The sequence below is a fragment of the Lepidochelys kempii genome, chromosome 5, assembly GCF_965140285.1.
Source record: "Lepidochelys kempii isolate rLepKem1 chromosome 5, rLepKem1.hap1, whole genome shotgun sequence".
In the NCBI taxonomy this organism is placed as follows: Eukaryota; Metazoa; Chordata; order Testudines; family Cheloniidae; genus Lepidochelys; species Lepidochelys kempii.
In genome coordinates this window covers 121,497,565-121,517,266 of record NC_136384.1, presented here as the reverse complement: position 1 = coordinate 121,517,266, position 19,702 = coordinate 121,497,565, and the positions used below count along the sequence as shown (strand labels likewise).

At 45.4% G+C, this 19,702-nt stretch overlaps 1 protein-coding gene across 3 annotated transcripts in view; it reads left to right on the top strand.

The window, feature by feature from the left end:
* Positions 1-19,702, top strand: part of PTBP3 (polypyrimidine tract binding protein 3) — a 122,063-nt gene that overhangs the window by 39,979 nt on the left and 62,382 nt on the right. For all 3 annotated transcript variants that reach the window (XM_073345644.2, XM_073345646.2, XM_073345648.2), the window contains one exon: positions 16,093-16,168. In XM_073345644.2, coding sequence (XP_073201745.1) covers positions 16,093-16,168 — 76 coding nt within the window. The remainder of the gene's footprint in view (positions 1-16,092; positions 16,169-19,702) is intronic.

Genomic DNA, 19,702 nt, shown 5'->3' with positions numbered 1-19,702 from the left:
ATTATGGTGTAAAGCAAGAGATTCTCCTCTCTTGGTGTATGTAGAGACTCTTCAATACATCTGTATTATAACACTAGGAAATCTGGCACAAAGGGCTGCACTCATTCTCAGGAAAGTTCTGGGTGCTTTTGTATAACTTTCTTCACATTCCAGGATTACATTTTGGGCACGATCACTAAAAACAGTTTTATAAACAGGATTTTCTTGGGGATCTGTTTAACTGTCTTGCTTATATCTTGATTTTCTAGGGAAAAGATTCATTAGATACGTTCTCCCTGCCGCAACCTTATTCAGCACAATTTAGGTTTTCTTTATTATCCCCATAGTTTAGATCCAGATGGAGTTCTTTTTCAGATCTATTAGCAACTAATTTACTGGACCATGTTACCAGACTACATTTTTCCAGTAGCTTTCCATTTTCAGAATTAAGTAGTTAGTAGGCTTGGGGTCTTCTCTATTAGGCTTGGTCTACACGGGAGAAGCTCTTTTGCCAACCTAGAAGAATCCACACTCCTGAGCAACATAGTTATACCAACCTTAACCCCCCTGTAGACAGCACTGTGTTGGCAAGAGAGTGTCTCCCGTTGACATAGCTATTGCCTCTCATGGAGGTGGACTTAATAAGCCAACGGGAGAGCTCTTTCCCTTCGGCTTAGAGTATCTTCACTAGATACGCTCCAGTAACACAGCTGCATTGGTGCTGACGTAGCTTAAGGGCAGGTCTACACTACAAATTTACATCCAGTTAATCTAATTAAATCAGTTGTTGATAGTTTTTACTGCTGGCTAAAAGAAAAACTAGTCACCATAGTGTACTGTTACTCTAAGAATATGGATATCTGATTTAATATTGCTATAAAAGTTACAAAAGAGGATCAGCAGAACATAAAAGTATTTACAAGCACTATAATAAAGGCCTGTGTTATCTGCGGGAAGCTGGACTTAAATACTGCAGTAAGGTCCCTAGACACACTTAATTCTGTGGCAGTTTTAATTTCCTGTAAAAATGTTTTTATATATGAATATCTGTCTATATACTGTCCCCTGTTTATTTTATATTAAACAGTGCATTTTACTTTGTCCTTATATCTTCAGCTTTTGATATGCTGCAAAGTTCTATACTAACAATGCATACCTGCATTGTAGAAGTTCTATGGGAAGGCTGGAAACTTTGGCAGTTGCATAGCCGACATTTGGGGAACTGTAGGAAGTAGTTTAGGACAGTGGGAAATATTAGATCGGGGTCGGCAATCTGTGGCACGCGTGCCAATTTTTAATGGCACGCTCAGCCTGCTGCCTTACCAAGGCTGGCAGCAGACTGAGCAGGCCTGCGGGCCAGGACCCCGGCAGGCAGCAGCGTGCCATTAAAAATCCTGCCCGCCCCAGCCCGCTCTTCTCCACCCCCCCCACCCCACCCCCCGCGGGGGCAGGGTGAAGAAGCTTGGTCCTGCTGGCTGCTACTGCAGAGCAGGCAAGCTCCCTCTTCCCCCAGCGTGCTAGGTTCCTGCCGCTGATCAGCTGATGGCACTTGCGAGGGAGGGGGAGCACGCTCCAGAGAGGAGGTGGAGAAGAGGTGGGGACGGGGCCTTGGGGAAGGGGGGTGGAATCAGGGCATATCCGCTCCAGCCCCCTGCCATGAGCTGCTCTGGGCAGGGAGCTGGGAGCACCCCCATGACCCTATCCCACACATCCAGCCCCCTGCCCTGACCCCTGCATGACCCCAGCCCTGACTCCAGCACCCTATGCCCTGACTCCTGGAACCCCTCACATGCCCCCAGCCCTCTGCTCTGACTCCTGCACCCCCCACACGTACCCAGCCGCGGTATACCCCATGGCCTGATTCTTGTACCCCCCACATCCCCACCCCCACCCTGAGCACCAAACGGGAGCTCTTGCACACACACAGCTCCACATTCCCACCTGCACCCCTTGCACCAAATGGGAGCTGCCCAGGTAAGCACTCCTGCCCCAACCCTGAGCCCCCTCCCTCATTCTAGCTCCTGGTCAACCATACACCCCAACCCCCAGCCTGCTTCTTCATCCCCAGCCCTGTGTTCAGTGAACTTCCGCCCTCAGCTTAGTGCAGAGAGAGAGGAAGAGAATGGGATAGAGCCAAGGAGAAGGTAGGAATCCACTCTGTGTGGGCAGGGCCAGGATCCCAGACCGGCAGTGGGCTGAGCAGGGCTGGCAGCTGGGACCCTGGCTGGCAGGAGCCAGCGGACTGAACGCCAGACCGGCAGCGGGCTGAGACACTCAGTCCACTGCCGGTGTGGGGTCCTGGCCGCCAGCCCCGCTCAGCCCGCTGCCGGTCTGGGGTTCTGGCTGCTGGCTCCTTGCCAGCCGGGGTCCCAGCCACAGGCCCCGCTCAGCCTGCTGCCGGCCTAGGTGAACGGAACCCCAGGCTGGCAGTGGACTGAGCAGGCCGGCGGTGTAAGATCAGCATTTTAATTTAATTTTAAATGAAACTTTTAAAACATTTTGAAAACCTTGTTTACTTTACATACAACAATAGTTTAGTTATATAATATAAAGACTTATAGAGAGAGACCTAAAAAACGTTAAAATGTATTACTGGCACGTGAAACCTTAAAGTGAATAAATGAAGACTTGGCACACCACTTCTGAAAGGTTGCTGACCCCTGTATTAGATGGATATTTTAGTCAACCTCATTGAGAAGATTTAGGAGGTTTCCATTTCAAGCTGTCTTCGGACTCATTAAGACAGCACTGCTTCAGTTATGATTGGTTCATATTTTTGAAATCTGTCTCCATCTATGGAGCAGCAGGTGCACCAAACCTGAGCAGATGCGTGACCAAGTGGGCCGAGGTCACAACGCATGGAGTGGGGAGCCAGGCCAAGGCCCATGGGACAAAAGCCATTGTTGTGGGATAATTAGCCTTACTCAAATTTACGATTACTGTGAATGAAATTGTAGCCTTACCAATAAGAGATTGCTCAGCACTCTTGATATGCAAGTTCTTGGCTGGCCTATTTATTTTTTAAGATTTGGGACCACACTTGTTGGAAACTACTCCTTTCTTAAATATTTTTTGGCTGAAATATTATTTGGCATTAAGTGCCTTCTGCAAAATGTTCTTGCTCTGGATGTTTCAGGGAGAAATATTGTCTCAAAGGAAACCTGATTTACGTGTCAGTGGATATGTAGCTTTCTGAAGATAAGGCAAAACTTCTACACTGTGTACTTCGGGTTTCATTCTGCCTTAGGCTTTTGATTGAAGCAGTACAAAGTGATGAGCATCACTAATTTATAGGGCTGTCGATTAATCGCAGTTAACTTGCTCGGTTAACTCAAAAAAATCAATTAATTAAAAAAATTAATCACTATCAATCACAGTTTCAATTGCACTGTTAAGCAATAGAATACCAATTGAAATTTAGTAAATATTTTGGATATTTTTCTACATTCATATATATAACATTTTGTGTTGTAATTGAAATCAAAGCATATATTTTTATTATGAATATTTGCACTGTAAAAATGATAAAGAAATAGTATTTTTCAGTTCACCTTATACAAGTACTGTAGTGCAATCGCTTTGTCATGAAAGTGCAATTTACAAATGTAGATATTTTGTTACATAACTGCACTCAAACACAAAACAATGTAAAACTTCAGAGCTTACAAGTCCACTCAGTCCTACTTCTTGTACAGCCAATAGCTAAGACAAACAAGGTTGTTTACATTTACAGGAGATAATGCTGCCCTCTTCTTATTTACAATGCCCCCAGAAAGTGAGAACAGGCATTTGCATGGCACTTTTATAGCTAGCATTACAAGGTATTCATGTGCCAGATATGCTAAACATTCATATGCCCCACCATTCCAGAAGACATGCTTCCATGCTGATGACGCTCATTTAAAAAAAAAAAAGTGTTAATTAAATTTGTGACTGAACTTCCTGGGGGAGAATTGTATGTCCCTTGCTCTGTTTTACCCACATTCTGCCATATATTTCATGTTATAGCAGTTTCAGATGATGACCCATCACATGTTCATTTTAAGAATACTTTCACAGCAGATTTGACAAAACGTAGAGAAGGTACCAATGTGAGATTTCTAAAGATAGCTACAGCACTCGATCCAAGATGTAAGAATCTGAAGTGCCTTCCAAAATCTGAGAGGGATGAGGTGTAGAGCATGCTTTCAGGATTCTTAGAAGAGCAACACTCTGATGCGGAAACTACAGAACCCGAACCACCAAAAAAGAAAATTGACCTTCTGCTGGTGGCATCTGACTCAGATAACGAAAATGAACATACGTCGGTCTGCACTGCTTTGGAACGTTATCGAGCAGAACCAGTCATCAGCATGGACGAATGTCCTCTGGGCTGGTGGTTGAAACATGAAGGGATATATGAATCTTTAGCGCATCTGGCACCTAAAATCTGCGACTGCAGCTGCAACAGTGCCATGAGAACACCCGTTCTTACTTTCGAAATGGTGACATTGTAAACAAGAAGCCGGCAACATTATCTCCTGCAAATGTAAACAAACTTGTTTGAGTGATTGGCTGAACAAGATGTAGGACTTAGTGGACTTGCAGACTCTAAAATTTTATATTTGTTTTATTCTTGAATGCAGGTTTTTGTACATAATTCTACATTTGTAAGTTCAACTTTCATGATTGCACTACAGTACTTGTATTAGGTGAACTGAAAAATACTATTTCTTTTGTTTTTTACAGTGCAAATACTTGTAATCAAAGATAAATATAAAGCGAGCACTGTACACTTTGTATTCTGTGTTGTATTTGAAATCAGTATCTTTGAAAATGTAGAAAATATCCAAAATATTTAAATAAATGGTATTCTATTATTATTTAACATTGCAATTAATCACAATTAATTTTTTTAATCACTTGACAGCCCTGCTAATTTAGTATGTGAAGCTGTGGTGGTTCTTTCAGTGATGGTCCCTGTGTGTATTCCACACATGGGTATGCATGCGTGCCACGAGCCCAAGTCCAGAAATTCTTCAAAGCTGTGTTTTGTTGACCTGTAGCTCCCCTCCTGCTCCCGACCCAGGGCATAAAAAGCAGTGTGGGTCGACTCCTCTCCAGTTCCTTCTTATCGCCTCAAGGCCAGAGTTGTAATTGTGTTCTCCTTCATTCACTAAAAGCCGCGAGATCTACTCTGCAGTCCTCGGGAATTTATACTCCAGCCCCCAGAAGCAAACACCAGACCAAGACCACCCCCTCCACATGCTCCCTGTTACCAGCATCCACCTGAGTCTCTGTGCAGAAGCCAGAGGATTCAAAAGCTCTGATTCAGAGCTCCCTCTACTACCACAGTCTCCACTTATTCCCAACAGCAGCCCAAAGGCTGTTTTTTGACATACAGGTTGAGACCTGTGTACCACCACTGATGCCACCCGCTTCTTCTCCTGTTACCTTTGGGAGCCGTCTTACTTTCTTTGCCCACAGCTGGAATAAGATCAAGATGGACAGTTGGGTCCTGGAGATTATCAATCAGGGATACTCCATAGAGTTTCTGTCCTTCCCTCCTCACAAATTCCCTTCCCAGTCCCTCTTCAGGAACCACTCCCACCAACTGGTGCTTCAACAAGAAGTGGAATCTTTTTTACATTGAGGGGGATGGGAGGTGGCAGCGGCAATAAAATGTGTCCTGCCACTTTCACAGAACACTCTGTGGTCGCTGGGGACTCTTCCTCCAATGCCATATTCGGCTCCACAGTGCTGTCTTCTGTAACTGACCCATCTTCAAAGTCCCAGCTCTCCAGAAGGGGAGTCACCTGCAGTGGTGCATTCATAGGGACACTACTCTAGGAAGAAGCTACTTACCTTGTGCAGTAACAATGGTTCTTTCAGACGTGACTCCCTATGGGTGCCCCACAATGCCCCCTCTACTTCGGAGTTCTTGTCTATGACTCTGCGGTAGAGAAGGAACTCTGGGGGTTTATCTGTGCACGCTGACTAGCCTCATGGTGCAGCATGAGGAGAGACCACCCATGCGTGGACCTAATGGACACTGCTACGAAAGTCCTCTGATCAGCAGCGCAGGCACACGTACAGTGGCCTGCACATTGGGGGACACGTCTCAAAGAACCAGCGTTACTGCGCAAAGTGAATAACTTCTTCTGCATCACCTGCAAACCGCAAACTATGGTGCACCAGTGTGTCTCGCTGTTAGGCCACATGGCCATAAGCACCTGTGTGATGCCGTTCACCAGAGTCCAGTTGCAGTATCTGCAAGCTTGGTTCCACTCAACTTACTGGCCAAACAGGGACTGCATGACTGTGTACTTCCCTGGCAAACAGATTAAGCAGAAGCTTTTCTGCAGACCATAAATGGGAGATTCACGACATAATCCTAACCAAGATATTTTTGCATGAGGTACTCTGTTATGGGACCTCTTTACATCCCAAGTGAACACAAAAACGTCCCCTGTATTGTTCCAGGGGAGCTATGGATCACGATTCCCAGGGTGATGCTCTCCTGTTGTCCTTGATATATAATATCAGATACACCTTTCCTCCCTACTACCAAAAGTTATAGGGAAGATCTGTCACAACAGAGCCACCGTCCTCCTCCTAGCACTCTACCAGTGCCCAGCCAGTTCTAGCTCATGGAACTTTTAATGATGTCCATACACCCATTATTCAGGACCGGTCCATTTCTGGATCTCCTAATCCAGGACCAGAGGAAAATCAAGCACCCCAACCCGGGCGCCACTCCATCTCATGGTATAGTGTTTATATGGGCATTGGAAATAGAGCACTCGTGCTCTGCCCCTGTTCAGGAGATCCTGAACCAAAGTAGAAAGGATTCTGCTAGAGCCTGCTACCAAGCTAAATGGAGGTGCTTTTTTGATCTGGGCATGTCTCCACTGACATTCGCTAGAGCATTCCAGTTATCCTAAACTATTTTCTCTCCTTAAAGACTTCTGACCCTCAGTTGTCTATGGGTACACTTAACAGCGACTAGTGCCTTCCTCCATCTAGTAGAAAGATGTTCTATCTTTACTCACAGCTTCTGTATAATTTATGAAGGGCTTGATCAGGACCTTCCCTTCGACTATTAGACCTACATCTCTGTGGGAGTGTAACATTGTCCTGTTGCCACTCCTGGGTGTGCTCTCCAAGATGGGTAATCGGGGGGGGGTGGTGGTGGTGGTGGAAAGCATTTCAAAAATACACAGTAGGTTTATAAAAGGCGGGTGGCTTCTGGTTTCCATTACCCTGGGCATTGGAGTTTACTATTGTGATCAGAGGGAATAAGGCATTATGAGAGAGCTGCTGGGGGATTGCTAGGATCGACATAGGTCTACACTTGCACCACGTCAACCTTGGTATGTCAACCATGGATCAACGCTATTCGGAGAAGTGGTTTTAGTATGTCACCTTAACAGGGCACTCCTGTTAACCAGAGACACATCTGAATGTGGATGCATGCACAAATAGGTAAACGTAAGGTGACTTATGTCGATCTAGTTTTGTGGTAGAGTCCAGGCCTCAGCGTGAAAGCTGAAAGAGCACTAAAGATGTGGAGAGAGCAGTCCAAATGTCCAGGCATTGGCTTGTGACTCATTCTTTTGGAAAGTAACTTTCCAGAAAGTATTTCCCCTGAAAGTACAGATATTTTTCAGAGTAGCAGCTGTTAGTCTGTATCTGTAAAAAGAAAAGGATTACTTGTGGTACCTTAGAGACTAACAAATTTATTTGAGCATAAGCTTTCGTGAGCTACAGCTCACTTCATCGGAGCTGTAGCTCACGAAAGCTTATGCTCAAATTTGTTAGTCTCTAAGGTGCCACAAGTACTCCTTTTCTTAGTACAGATATTGATATCTAGTTCTATAATGGCAGTTTTGGGGAATGACAATAAATTGAGAGCTCTTCAGGGTGGGGCTTATGTGCAATTTCAGTTCTGTGAGATGTCTAGCATGCTTCTGAGTGCTGTAAAATTACACTTTTTTCCCACTAATCTTGAAAAGTAGTACTTCGTCAGTGTGACATTAAGAATATCTTGGCCCTCTGAGTTGGCAACTAAGACAACTAAGAGTCATCTGTTCATCTTTACTGACTGAATTTTAGTATTGTCTGTGTGGTGGTATCGCTATTAAAATGTACTACAGTCTGACTTCTGAAGTATTAAGAAGAATTTAAGTTTTACAGATGTTCTTAATGTTTTTATTTATGCAATACTTTCTTTTATCAGATAATGTCTTTATTCCTGGCGGCATTCTGCTCCAAAAAATTAAAAGTTCTGCATACAATATCTTAAAATTCTGCAGAATTCTGCAAAATTTGTCAGTCAAATAAATGTGGAGGCTCCAGCATGGCACTGGGGAGTACAGGCCACTGGCTGCACAGAGGTGGGAGATCACTGTGCAGCTCCCTCCACTCTGGACACGGACTCAGTGGTGAGGCTGCACCCAACCCTGACACGGTGCAAGGATTGGGCCTGCCCCAGAAGCGCACGCGCACACACATACACACACACACACACACACACACACCCCGTGTCAGGTGCAGCAGGTGTGGGCAGGCAGGCTCAGCAAGGTAGGATCCAAGTGTGAAGGGGCCTAGTGTAGGGAAAGCCAGGTGTGGGTTGAGAGGGTTCTGTGTGGGGCAATCTGGGTGTGGGTGACTCAGTGGGGGATCCAGGTGCAGGAGGGATCTGGATACACATGGGCTTGGTGGGGGGCTCTGGGTGCAACAGTAATGGGACTCTGCAGGGAGATCCAGGTGAAGGTGGTTTGGGCTCTGTGGGGGTCTGGATATGGGGGGGATAGAGCTTGGCAGGGGCGTCTAGGTGTGGGAATCCAGATGTTGGACAAGTGAGGCTCAGTGGGGATCCAGGTGCAGCTGACTGGGGCTCGGTGGGGTGGGATCTGGGTGTGTGTGGTCATCGGGGTGGTCCAGGTGCACAGGAGTGGGGCTCATCGGAGCGGGGAGGTCTGAGTGCAGATTAGTGAGGTTTGGTGGGAGGGTCTGGATGCATGGGGGTTGGGTGGATGTGGGAGCAGCTCGCTGTACAGGGACCCCTCCCCCTGCAGCTGAAGAGTGATGGGCTCAGGAAGCGGGGTCAGTGGTGGTGGAAGGAGTTTGCACAGCTTCCTGCAGCTGGGGGAGAAATCTGGGCATGGGTTTGACCCAGCCTTGGATGCCCTGCAGGGGAAGAGGAAGTCCTGTCCTCCCCAGCCTAGCCAGGACAAGCAGCTGAGCTCAGCGCATGGTAGGGAGTCTGGCCTCCCCCAGTCCCGCCCCTTGCTCCACAGTAATTTATGTCTCTGCTGGCTACCCTGGGCACCTGAAACACTGCTGGGGAGGGTCACATGACTGCTCTTGAGGCTTCCCTTTGCTTTGCTGTCAGTCATTTTTTTGCGGGGAAGCAAAGAAATTTGTGGGGACATAAACCTTGCACATGTGCAGTGGCGCAGAATTCCATCAGGAGTAATATGCCAGCCTATAGAGTAAGCATACCCTGATATTATGTCAGTGATTAAATTAAATTTGGACATGGAAGGTTGGGAATGTGGTGCTCAGGCTCTAGAAGAGGGGCAACCACCAATTTTTATTAGTTTAGTTATTTTTTGGGTGGGTCTTTCTTGGCTTTGTTTCTGGCCTTGCTAGCTTCTCCTAAATTTTCATCTTCCATTCGAGTAGTGAGGAACCATCAGACTCTTGTTTGGCATGCCAGAGATGAGGCTGGTCCTTTGTCCCTTACCACCAGGTTCTCAAGGAAAAGTGAGAATATGTTTATCTAGGAAGTTTTATAGCAAATGGTACCACATGAACCTCTAGAATAGTACTATTTCCTTTTTAGTTCTGGTTGATTACTTTTTCATTTGATTACTATTCCATTTATATCAATAAAAGTCTTTAAGGCTGTATTTTGCTCTCAGCATGTGTCCTTGTACATCCCCAGGGACCTTGCAAGACTCTGTGTAGCCTGATTCTGGGACAAGAACCTTATTATCTTCTGATCAGATCAATTGGCTAGCCTATAACTTTTATTATATAAACAATAATATTAATCCCCTTAAAATCAGGCAACAATGTTCTGCCATAACGTGTACGTGAATAATTCATTAATGCAAACATTTAGTTCTTTCATGTCAAGATTTACACCAGAACAACATCTTATGTGAATTTTCAAGATCCTGCTAGTACAAATTTTCATAACCTCCTAATGAAGCTGCAGATACATATATTGGCAAAACTGTCACTACTGGTCTCTCTCCTGAGTAGCTGGCCTTAATCTATTTTTAAAGAACAGCCAGTTTTTCAGCTGGTATAAAATGTATTTGAGTAATGTTCCCTTATTGTAATGGTGACCTCTCAATCGGTTATAGATGAGACAACATTGAAAATTACTTTTGAACGTTGTCATATCAGTTCTTTGCCAGGAGCAGTTCTTCTGCTTGGAGAGATCTGTTGTAAGCTTGTGCAAGGCTTTGTTTTATATCCTCCCTATTCATTGTGTGTTAGCCTCTAGCGAGATGAGACAGTTTAGTCTGTGGTACTGGTATTCAAACGACACACAGCACTATCAGGCCCAGAGGACACAGTGTCTGTACTATTCCCAGTGCCTAGCCAAGAATGGGACTAGGGTGACAGTGAACTGGCTGATACTCATTCTGGTTGAGACAGAGTTGATAGGGAGGGAGGAGGAATTCTGGGAGGTAAAGTAGAAATGGCTTTTGCCATAAGGAGACTTATTCATATCACCCAAAGGTTTGCAGTTTGGGGCATTTCCATGTATTTGTATTTGCCCTTAAAAGTCTCAGGGTGGTCAGATGTACCGATTTTATAGGGACAGTCCCGATTTTTTGGGTCTTTCTCATATAGGCTCCTATTACGCCCCATCCCCTGTCCCGATTTTTCACATTTGCTGTCTGATCACCCTAGTCTCAGGTGACAGTGGTCACCCACCTTGACTCATTTATATCTGGTTGGGTGATGCTAACCTTTTCTTTTGGAACTGACTCTCTCTCCATAGTAATCCGTACCTTTGTGTCTTCTGTACCAGGGGTTCTCAACCTTTTTTTTCTGAGCCCCCCGCAATATGTTATAAAAACTTCATGGCCTACCTGTGCCGCAGTAACTGGTTTTCTGCATACAAAAGCCAGGGCCGGTGTTAGGGGAGCAAGTAGGGTAATTGCCTGGGGCCCCAGGCCACAGGAGCCCCCTCAAAGTTACATTGCTCAGGCTTTGGCTTCGGCCCCAGGTGGTGGGTCTCAGGGCCCTGGGCTTCAGCGTGGTGGATCTTTGGCTTTCTACCCTGGGCCCCACCAAGTCTAATGCTGGCCCTGCGTGAAGGACCCCCTGAAACCTGCTCACAGATCCCAAGGGGGCTGCAGACCCTGGGTTGAGAAAGAAGGTTCAACTGGTTCAGAATGATTTAGCCTGTTGAACAGTATTTGTTTTATGAAATCTTTTACCTGTTCTTTAGAAACTGCACTGGCCTATTTTTCTCTTTCAGACATAGTTCAAAGTGTCATCTTTGATCTACATGGCTTTTTCTTGGCTAGTTGGGAGACTGCCTTTTCTAGCATATGCTATGGCAGCAACTGAGATCAGCTGGGATGAATAAAATGATATTCTGGCCTACACTTAAATATTAGAGGGTTTGTGGCAGAGCACTTTTGATGAGGGGTCCTTGTCTGTTGACCGCATTTCCCATAATGTTCCAGGCCTTAGTTCAGCGAGGCAATTAAGGATATACGTAATACTAATTGTGTGTTTAAAGGTTCATCCTAATTCAGAGACACTGTTCTCCATAAGATTCTGGAAGCCTTGCGGAGCAGGAATTGATTCCGAAAATGTGAAGAATAATGCGTTTAAGTCCCATTGACTTGAATGGAATTTAAATGTGTGCTTAAAGTGAAATAGGTACTTAAGTGCTTTACTGAATCAAATGCCCAGGGTCCATCTGCTGACCCATCTCTTTTCTTAAACATTTCTTAGAGGAAGAAGTTTTATAATGTGAAACTTTTTTTTGAGAAATTACCTCTTTTTCAAAAATGCCATTGCAAAATCATTTCAATTTATAAACTGAAAAAATTACCTTTTAAGGTGGCTGTTGTATTTAATATATTTATAAATGTTATAAATATATTTGGGGGGTAGATACTAGGAAAGGTGAATATCTTTTAAGATAAATGGCAATATTGGCACCAAAAAAAATGGATATAAACTGGGCAATGAACAAATTCAGGCTGGAAATTAAAAGGGTTCTGACCATCCGGGTGAATTTCTTTAACAGCCTCCCAATGGGAGTTAGTTAATAGCAACTTAATTAGTTCTAATAACTGGACAAATTGAGGAATGTGATTGTATGATGGGTTTGCTTGTGAGGGTAAGGGGCAGGGTTCATCAGCCTTGGTGCTCACTTCCTATTTGTCTTATGACCTTAAAAGCTCATATTTCAGGATTTCAGCTGGCCACCTGTAGGGGCCAGGAGGGTATTCTTCCTCTCGCCCCTAAGTGTATTCTGTTTTTTTTGTTTTTGTTTTTTAAATCATCTTCTGAAGCACCAAGGATGGCCACAACTGGAGATAGGACTTTGGATGGAGAGGGATGGGGCTCTGGGTAGCACCAAACATTCTCTCTCCGAAGTGCTTGGCTGGTTGGTTTTTGCTCATATACTCAAGGTCTAATTGATCACCATATGTAGGTTTGGGAAGAAATTTTCCTCAGATCAGTTTGGCAGTGAACTGGAGGGAGAGAGGGGGAATGTTTACATTTTTTTTGCAGGTGTGGGTGCAGGTCACTTGTCAGTATTATCTGGGTATATCTTATGTAATCATTCCCCTGCCATTGCAGAAGTCTTGGGCAACGGTGCCCCATCGGTCCCTCCTATTCTCTGCATGTGGAACATAATAATTTAGTCTCCTGTGGACTGTAATACTTTGGTCTATTTTCGGTTGTTGGATTTAGTGTGCAAGTGCTCAGAAAGTGTTGGTGTCTGGTGACATACAGGAGGTCAGACAAGATGATTTGATGCCTCTTTGGCCTTAAACTCTGATTTAGAAGCTTCCTTTTTAAAAAGTATCTTGGCTGACTTTGGATTTAAATTTTCAAATAAAACATTCCTTGGTCTGAATTCTCTCCCTGCTAAGGCGCCACCTCACTGTTATGTGGATTAGCTCCTTTCCAGTCTGACGCCTCCCTTCTGTTGCTCATTCGCACTTGGCCACCTCTCCCTCTGTGACTCAAGGTGCTCTCTTCGCGGCTTTGCCCTCCAGCCAGGTCACTGTGCTTTTCCCCCTTCCGGGAATTATCAAAGTCTCTCTAATCAAAATGGCCATTTTCTCCCTCTCTGCCCTGACTCTGCCACTTCCCCAATGGCTGGTTGGGAAACCTGGGCCTGCCCTCTACTCCGGATTCCAGCTCAGGGACCTTCTAATCCGCAGTCAAGGTCTGTGAGGTCCCACTTTGCTGCCCTTTCCCTGAGACTTTTGCTGCTCTGCCAATCTTAGGCTTCCACTCTTTAAACCCTTCTTTGAGGAGTCCCTAGGGTTCTGCTCACCACCTGGGTTTCCTTCCTGCCCTCTCTAAAGCAGGAGTCAGAGTAGCAGCTGTGTTAGTCTGAATCTGCAAAAAGAAAAGGAGCTTATGCTCAAATAAATCTGTTAGTCTCTAAGGTACCACAAGTATTCCTTTTCTTAAAGCAGGAGTGTGGCTACAGGCTCCCTCCCTGCAGTCCTTTACTGCTGCCAACCTCCTGGCTTTATACTAGCCCTGCCTGTTCCTTCTCAGCTGGGCTCCTTCATCAGTCTGTGGTTACTTAGGCTACCTCAGGGGTCGGCAACCTTTCAGAAGTGGTGTGCCGAGTCTTCATTTATTCACTTTTTAATTTAAGGTTTTGCGTGCCAACAATACATTTTAACATTTTTTAGAAGGTCTCTCTCTATAAGTCTATATATTATATAACTAAACTATTGTTGTATGTGAACAAGGTTTTCAAAATGTTTAAGAAGCTTCATATAAAATTAAATTAAAATGCTGATCTTACACCGCTGGCCCGCTCAGCCCGCTGCCGGCCTGAGGTTCCATTCACCTAGGCCAGCAGCGGGCTGAGCGGGGCCTGCGGCCGGGACCACAGCTGGCAAGAAGGGGCAAGCAGCCAGAACCCCAGACCGGCAGTGGGCTGAGTGGGGCCAGCGGCCAGGACCCTAGACTGACAGTGCGCTGAGTGTCTCAGCCCGCTGCTGGTCATGGGGTCCATCCGCCGGCTCCCGCCAGCCAGAGTCCTAGCTGCTGGCCCTGCTCAGCCCCACTGCCGGTCTGGAGTCCTGGCCCTGTCCACATAGAGTAGGTATCTACCTTCTCCCTGGTTCTAGCCATTCTCTTCCTCTCTCTGCACTGAGATGAGGGTGGGAGTGTGCTGAGAACAGGGCTGGGGGTGAAGGAGCAGGCTGGAGGTTGGGGTGCAGGGTCTGGCCAGGAGCTAGAATGAGGGAGAGGGCTCAGGGTTGGGGCAGGAGGTTTGGGTGTGGAGCGCTTACCTGGGCAGCTCCCATTTGGTGCAAGGGGTGCAGGTGGGAATCTGGAGGTGTGTATATGTGCAGGAGCTCCCTTTTGGTGCTCAGGGTGGGGATGTGGGGGGTGCAAGAGTCAGGGCATGGGATGTGGGGGGGCTGGGTATGTGGGGGGTGCAGGACTCAGGGCAGGGGGCTGGGTGTGTGTGAGGAGAGTGCAGGAGTCAGGGCCGGGAGCTGGGTGTGTGTGTGGGGTGCCGGAGTCAGGGCTGGGGTTGTGGCGGGTTGCAGGGGTCAGGGCACGGGGCTAGGGTGTGTGGGGGGTGCAGGGGTGAGGGCAGAGGGCTGGGTGTATGTGAGGAGGGTTCAGGGGTCAGGGCAGAGGGGTGTGGGGGAGTGCAGGAGTTAGGGCAGAGGGTTGGGGGTGTGGGGGTGCTCCCAGCCCCCTGCCCTGAGCGGCTCATGGCAGGGGGCTGGAGGGGATATGCCCTGATTCCACACCCCCTTCCCCAAGGTCCCCGGAGCAGGAGCAGAGAGCGCAAGCGTGCTGCGGTTCCTCTTTTCCCTCTTCTCCTCCATAGCAAGACCTGCCAGCTGATCGGCTGCAGGGAGGGAGAGAAGGAGGGGCAGAAACCCAGCATGCTGGGGGAAGAGGCGGGGGGAGGGGGAAGCTTGCCTGCCTTGCGAGGAGAGAGCGGGGGGGTGGGGGTGGGAGAGAAGAGCGGGCTGGGCCAGGCAGGATTTTTAATGTTCCCGGCAGACAGCAGTGTGCCATTAAAAATTGGCTCGCGTGCCGTCTTTGGCCCGTGTGCCATAGGTTGCCGACCCCTCGGCTACCTACTTCTCATCAGCTATGACCTGTCTGCTTAATTGGCCCCTTGTTGGCCTCATTAACCTTTCCAGTTTAGTGTGGGGTTTCACTCCAAAAAATTTTTTAAAAAAACAAACAACTTTTGCATGTCTTTGTCAGAAAATGGACGAAACCCAGATATGTCATCCGCTAATATTAACAGTTTGAGTCAACTTTTTAAAGTGACTATTGGAAATACAGTAACATTTTTCATAATGAACTTTTTCACATACTATATTGCTGTTGTAATATGTAACAGACATGATGATTTGTATGAGTAGTGACATGTTTACAACTAAATATTGTATCATTTCAAAATTGTTCATTTTTGTGTTGCTTAAATTGATATTTAGTTGAGTCCTTGGATATCTCTAGACTTGTTTTTATGGTAGGTCTGATCAAACAAATCTGCATATGGTTAAATGCTGCTTATCTTGAGATTAAATATAAACTGTATTATAGTAGAATAAGCAATAGATTAGTCAGTGTTCAGTTTAATATAGCTAAGCTCATTTTCAGGAAACTTTAACACCTTGAAATATAATGGCCAACTCGAGTGATGTGGCTGGCTGACAATATTTGCATTTGTTCTCTTCGTTGTTGAAATGTTAGTGCACGTTCTTCAATATCTCACAAAAGTGTGGGCAGTGTTTAAAAACAATTATGAAATGTAAAAATCAAAGTCAGTGATTAAAGTCATTCATTAGTTCTGTTAAAAGGTGGGCTGTTGCCCAGAAGTGCCTTTGCTGATGATCTTGCATTTTTATCTTTCAGCGTGGATCTGACGAGCTTCTTTCTTCTGGTATCACTAACGGGCCTTTTACCATGAGCAATTCTACTCCAGCTACAGGTATATTTAAGAAAATAATTGTAAAGTTTACCATGGTTTTACAGCTTATCAATGTTAGCACAGTTTCAGGAAATCTGATTTTCTTTTTTTCCTTCAGACTCTCGTGTAACCTTTTTATGAGCAGCCCCCCAGAGTCTTGGACTCTTGCAGAGACAGCAAATTCAGGCTCTTGGGGAGCAAAAGTGCCTAGTTTCACTCTGTAGTGGACCCTTCTGGCAGTTTAATGATTCTAGAACTAATCTACATACACCCCGCCCCCATTAGAACCTGAGGAACCCATTCTGATTGGTGGACATCTTTCCTGCTTCCTTGAAACCTGGACAAAGATTAACTACAGAGCAGTGGGACCTACAAATAAAAAAAAAGATACAGAACTGAATTTAAAAACATGAGAAATTGTTTTGTTCAGTACTGGTGAAGTCACTCAATTTCTTTCATATAATGGACCATGGATTACCTCCTCTGAGGAGGCATGATCAAACCAGTAATCTCTGTAGAAATTCTCAGGGGCCCCTTCTTTATGCTTTCCTCCCATTCTATTGTTAAAAGAGATTCAGAAGATTGAGGGAGATGAAAACCAGAACAATTCTGATGAGGCAATGCTAGCCGCCGAGGCCTGGTTCTTTTGAGACCACCTGCTTCACTGTGCATTCATCTCTTCACCTTTCGCTTCAAAATGTGGTTGTACTGGCTAATTGACATACACATCTGAAAAACCTGAGCTTAGCAACAAGTGGGTATTTTCTGTTTAGTGGAGGGGTTCGAGGTAGAAGGGTGAGAGGAATGACAAGGTGTACTTACAGGAGTAAGAATAGGGAAAAGGACCAAAACAGAAGAAAAGATGGGTTTGGTTTCTTTTGGTCATGAGGCAGTGAACTCCTGCATTGGTTCCAGTCTTTTTGGGGAGACTGTGCTGGCAGAGATAAGGGGATTACAGTGGTAACTGTGAAGAAAGGAAGTCTGGGGATAAAAGTGGGCAAGATTGTATTGTGACAAATATACTGCATGCAGTTGCAATATATTTGGGGACCATTGTATTAACTTTATGAATATTATCTGTATTTTGATGCTATTAACTCCCCTTTATAAATGGTATCTATACATGTTATATGTATCTTTGTGAACTGGATATATTCTACTCTGTGAAGGAGGGTTATCTCCTTTCTTCCAGGAACTAAACCAGTGGGGGCAATTCTGGGACAGGTAAACAACTCCAGAAAAGTTCTACCCCTATGGAGAATTGCATAAACTGGTTCAGACCACGTCCCAGAAGCCCAGGAGAACAAAAAGATTTGTGATATAAAAGTCTGTGTTTAAACTGACTGTAGGCCTTAATTTTTTGATCCAATAAATGGACATGACCCTTTGACCAAGGGGAGCAATCCCTTCTCAAGGGCTGGAAGGATTTTGACTTACCACATTCTATATGTGGCAGGTGGGTGACTTCTGCTACATTTCGTATGCATGTAGGCCTTTTATTGTTTTCTCTGTATGGCTTTTACCTTAAAATAAGTGAACTTTACTTTGTGAAAGCTGTCTAATCACTTGTAAACCACTGTCTTAGACCCTGCGGGAAACAAGTAAAACTGTGGGTGCTGAACTAACTCAGACCTGCTAGGGTACTCACAGAAAATTGCAGGGGTGCTGCAAGACTGAAATACCGGTCTGGAGGAAGGAGGACATGAGTCTATGCCTAGACCGGTGACAGAGGTCTGAGACTTAAGAGGAGTGTTCCTTGAGCAGGCCACAGAGAAGGTTAGAGATGCAGTTGTCCCAAAACTGTATGTAGATTCTACAATAAGGCATATCTAGCTCACCATGTCAAGATACTTCTCAGACTTAATAGCTGAAAAAAGTGACAATTTCCGGTAACTTAGATCTTCGTATTAATGATGGAATAGGTGATAATTTTGTGGTTTAATACTTTTATGGTTGACTCTGACTTTTTAATCTGAAGTACTGCAAAACTCAGCTCTTAACTTTAGGAGGAAAATAATAGTTAAACAGTACATTAGTTTTTAGATCAATTTGAGGTCTGTGTTTAGATACATAATCTCTTTAAGCAGGAAAGAAAAGATAATTTAGCCATTTTAGTCACAATTTTACCCTGAATGAATGTTTTCTAATAGTTTTATTTGGTAAAAGTTTTTCTTTGAATCTTTGTGTACACAGATTAAGCTGTAGATGTATGCATTTTGTGCACATATGCCCAAAATCTTTTACTCAGAGTGTCTGAGGCCGTGTATGTACCTTGTACATCCTTGTACTTCATAGAATCATAGAAGATTAGAATCAGAAGAGACCTCAGGAGGTCATCTAGTCCAACCCGCTGCTCAAAGCAGGACCAACCCCAACTAACTCATCCCAGCCAGGGCTTTTGTCAAGTCAGGTCTTAAAAACCTCTATGGATAGAGATTCCACCACCTTCCTAGGTAACCCATTCCAGTGCTCCACCACCCTCCTAGTGAAATAGTTTTTCTTAATATCCAATCTAGACCTCCCCCATTGCAACTTAAGACCATTGCTCCTTGTTCTGTCATCTGCCACCACTGAGAACAGCCTAGCCTCATCCTCTTGGGAACCCCCCTTCAGGTAGTTGAAGGCTGCTATCAAATCCCCCCTCACTCTTTTTTTCTGTAGACTAAATAAGCGCAGTTCCCTCAGCCTCTCTTCATAAGTCCTGTCTCCAGCCCCCTAACCATTTTCATTACCCTCCGCTGGACTCTCTCCAATTTGTCCACATCCTTTCTGTAGTGGGGGACCCAAAACTGGATGCAGTACTCCAAATGTGGCCTCACTAGTGCCGAATAGAGGGGAATAATAGCTTCCCTCGATCTAGTGGTAATGGTCCTATTAATGCAGCCCAATATGCCATTAGCCTTCTTGGTGACAAGGGCACACTGTTGACTCATATCCCACTTCTCATCCCTTGGAATCCCCAGGTCCTTTTCTGCAGAACTGACGCTTATCCAGTCGGTCCCCAGCTTGTAGCAGTGCATGGGATTCGTCCATCCTAAGTGCAGGACTCTGCACTTGTCCTTGTTGAATCTCATCAGATTTCTTTTGGCCCAATGCTCCAATTTGTCTAGGTCACTCTGGACCCTATCCCGACCATCCAGTGTATCTGCCTCTCTCCCCATCTTAGTGTCATTCGCAAACTTGCTCAGGGTGCAGTCCATCCCATCATCCAGATCATTAATGAAGATGTTGAACAAAAGCAGCCCCAGGACCCAACCCCAGGGGCACTCCGCTTGATACTAGACTGCCAGCAGTCTAGACTACTAGACTAGACATTGAGCTGTTGATCGCTACCCATTGAGCCTGACGTCGTATCCAGCTTTCTGTCCATCTTATAGTCCATTCATCCAATTCATACTACTTTAACTTGCTGACAAGAATACTGTGGGAGACAGAATCAAAAGCTTTGCTAAAGTCAAGGTATATCATGTCCACCGCTTTCCCCATATCCACAGAAGGATAGAAGGCAATCAGGTTGGTCAGGCATGACTAGCTCTTGGTGAAATCATGATCACC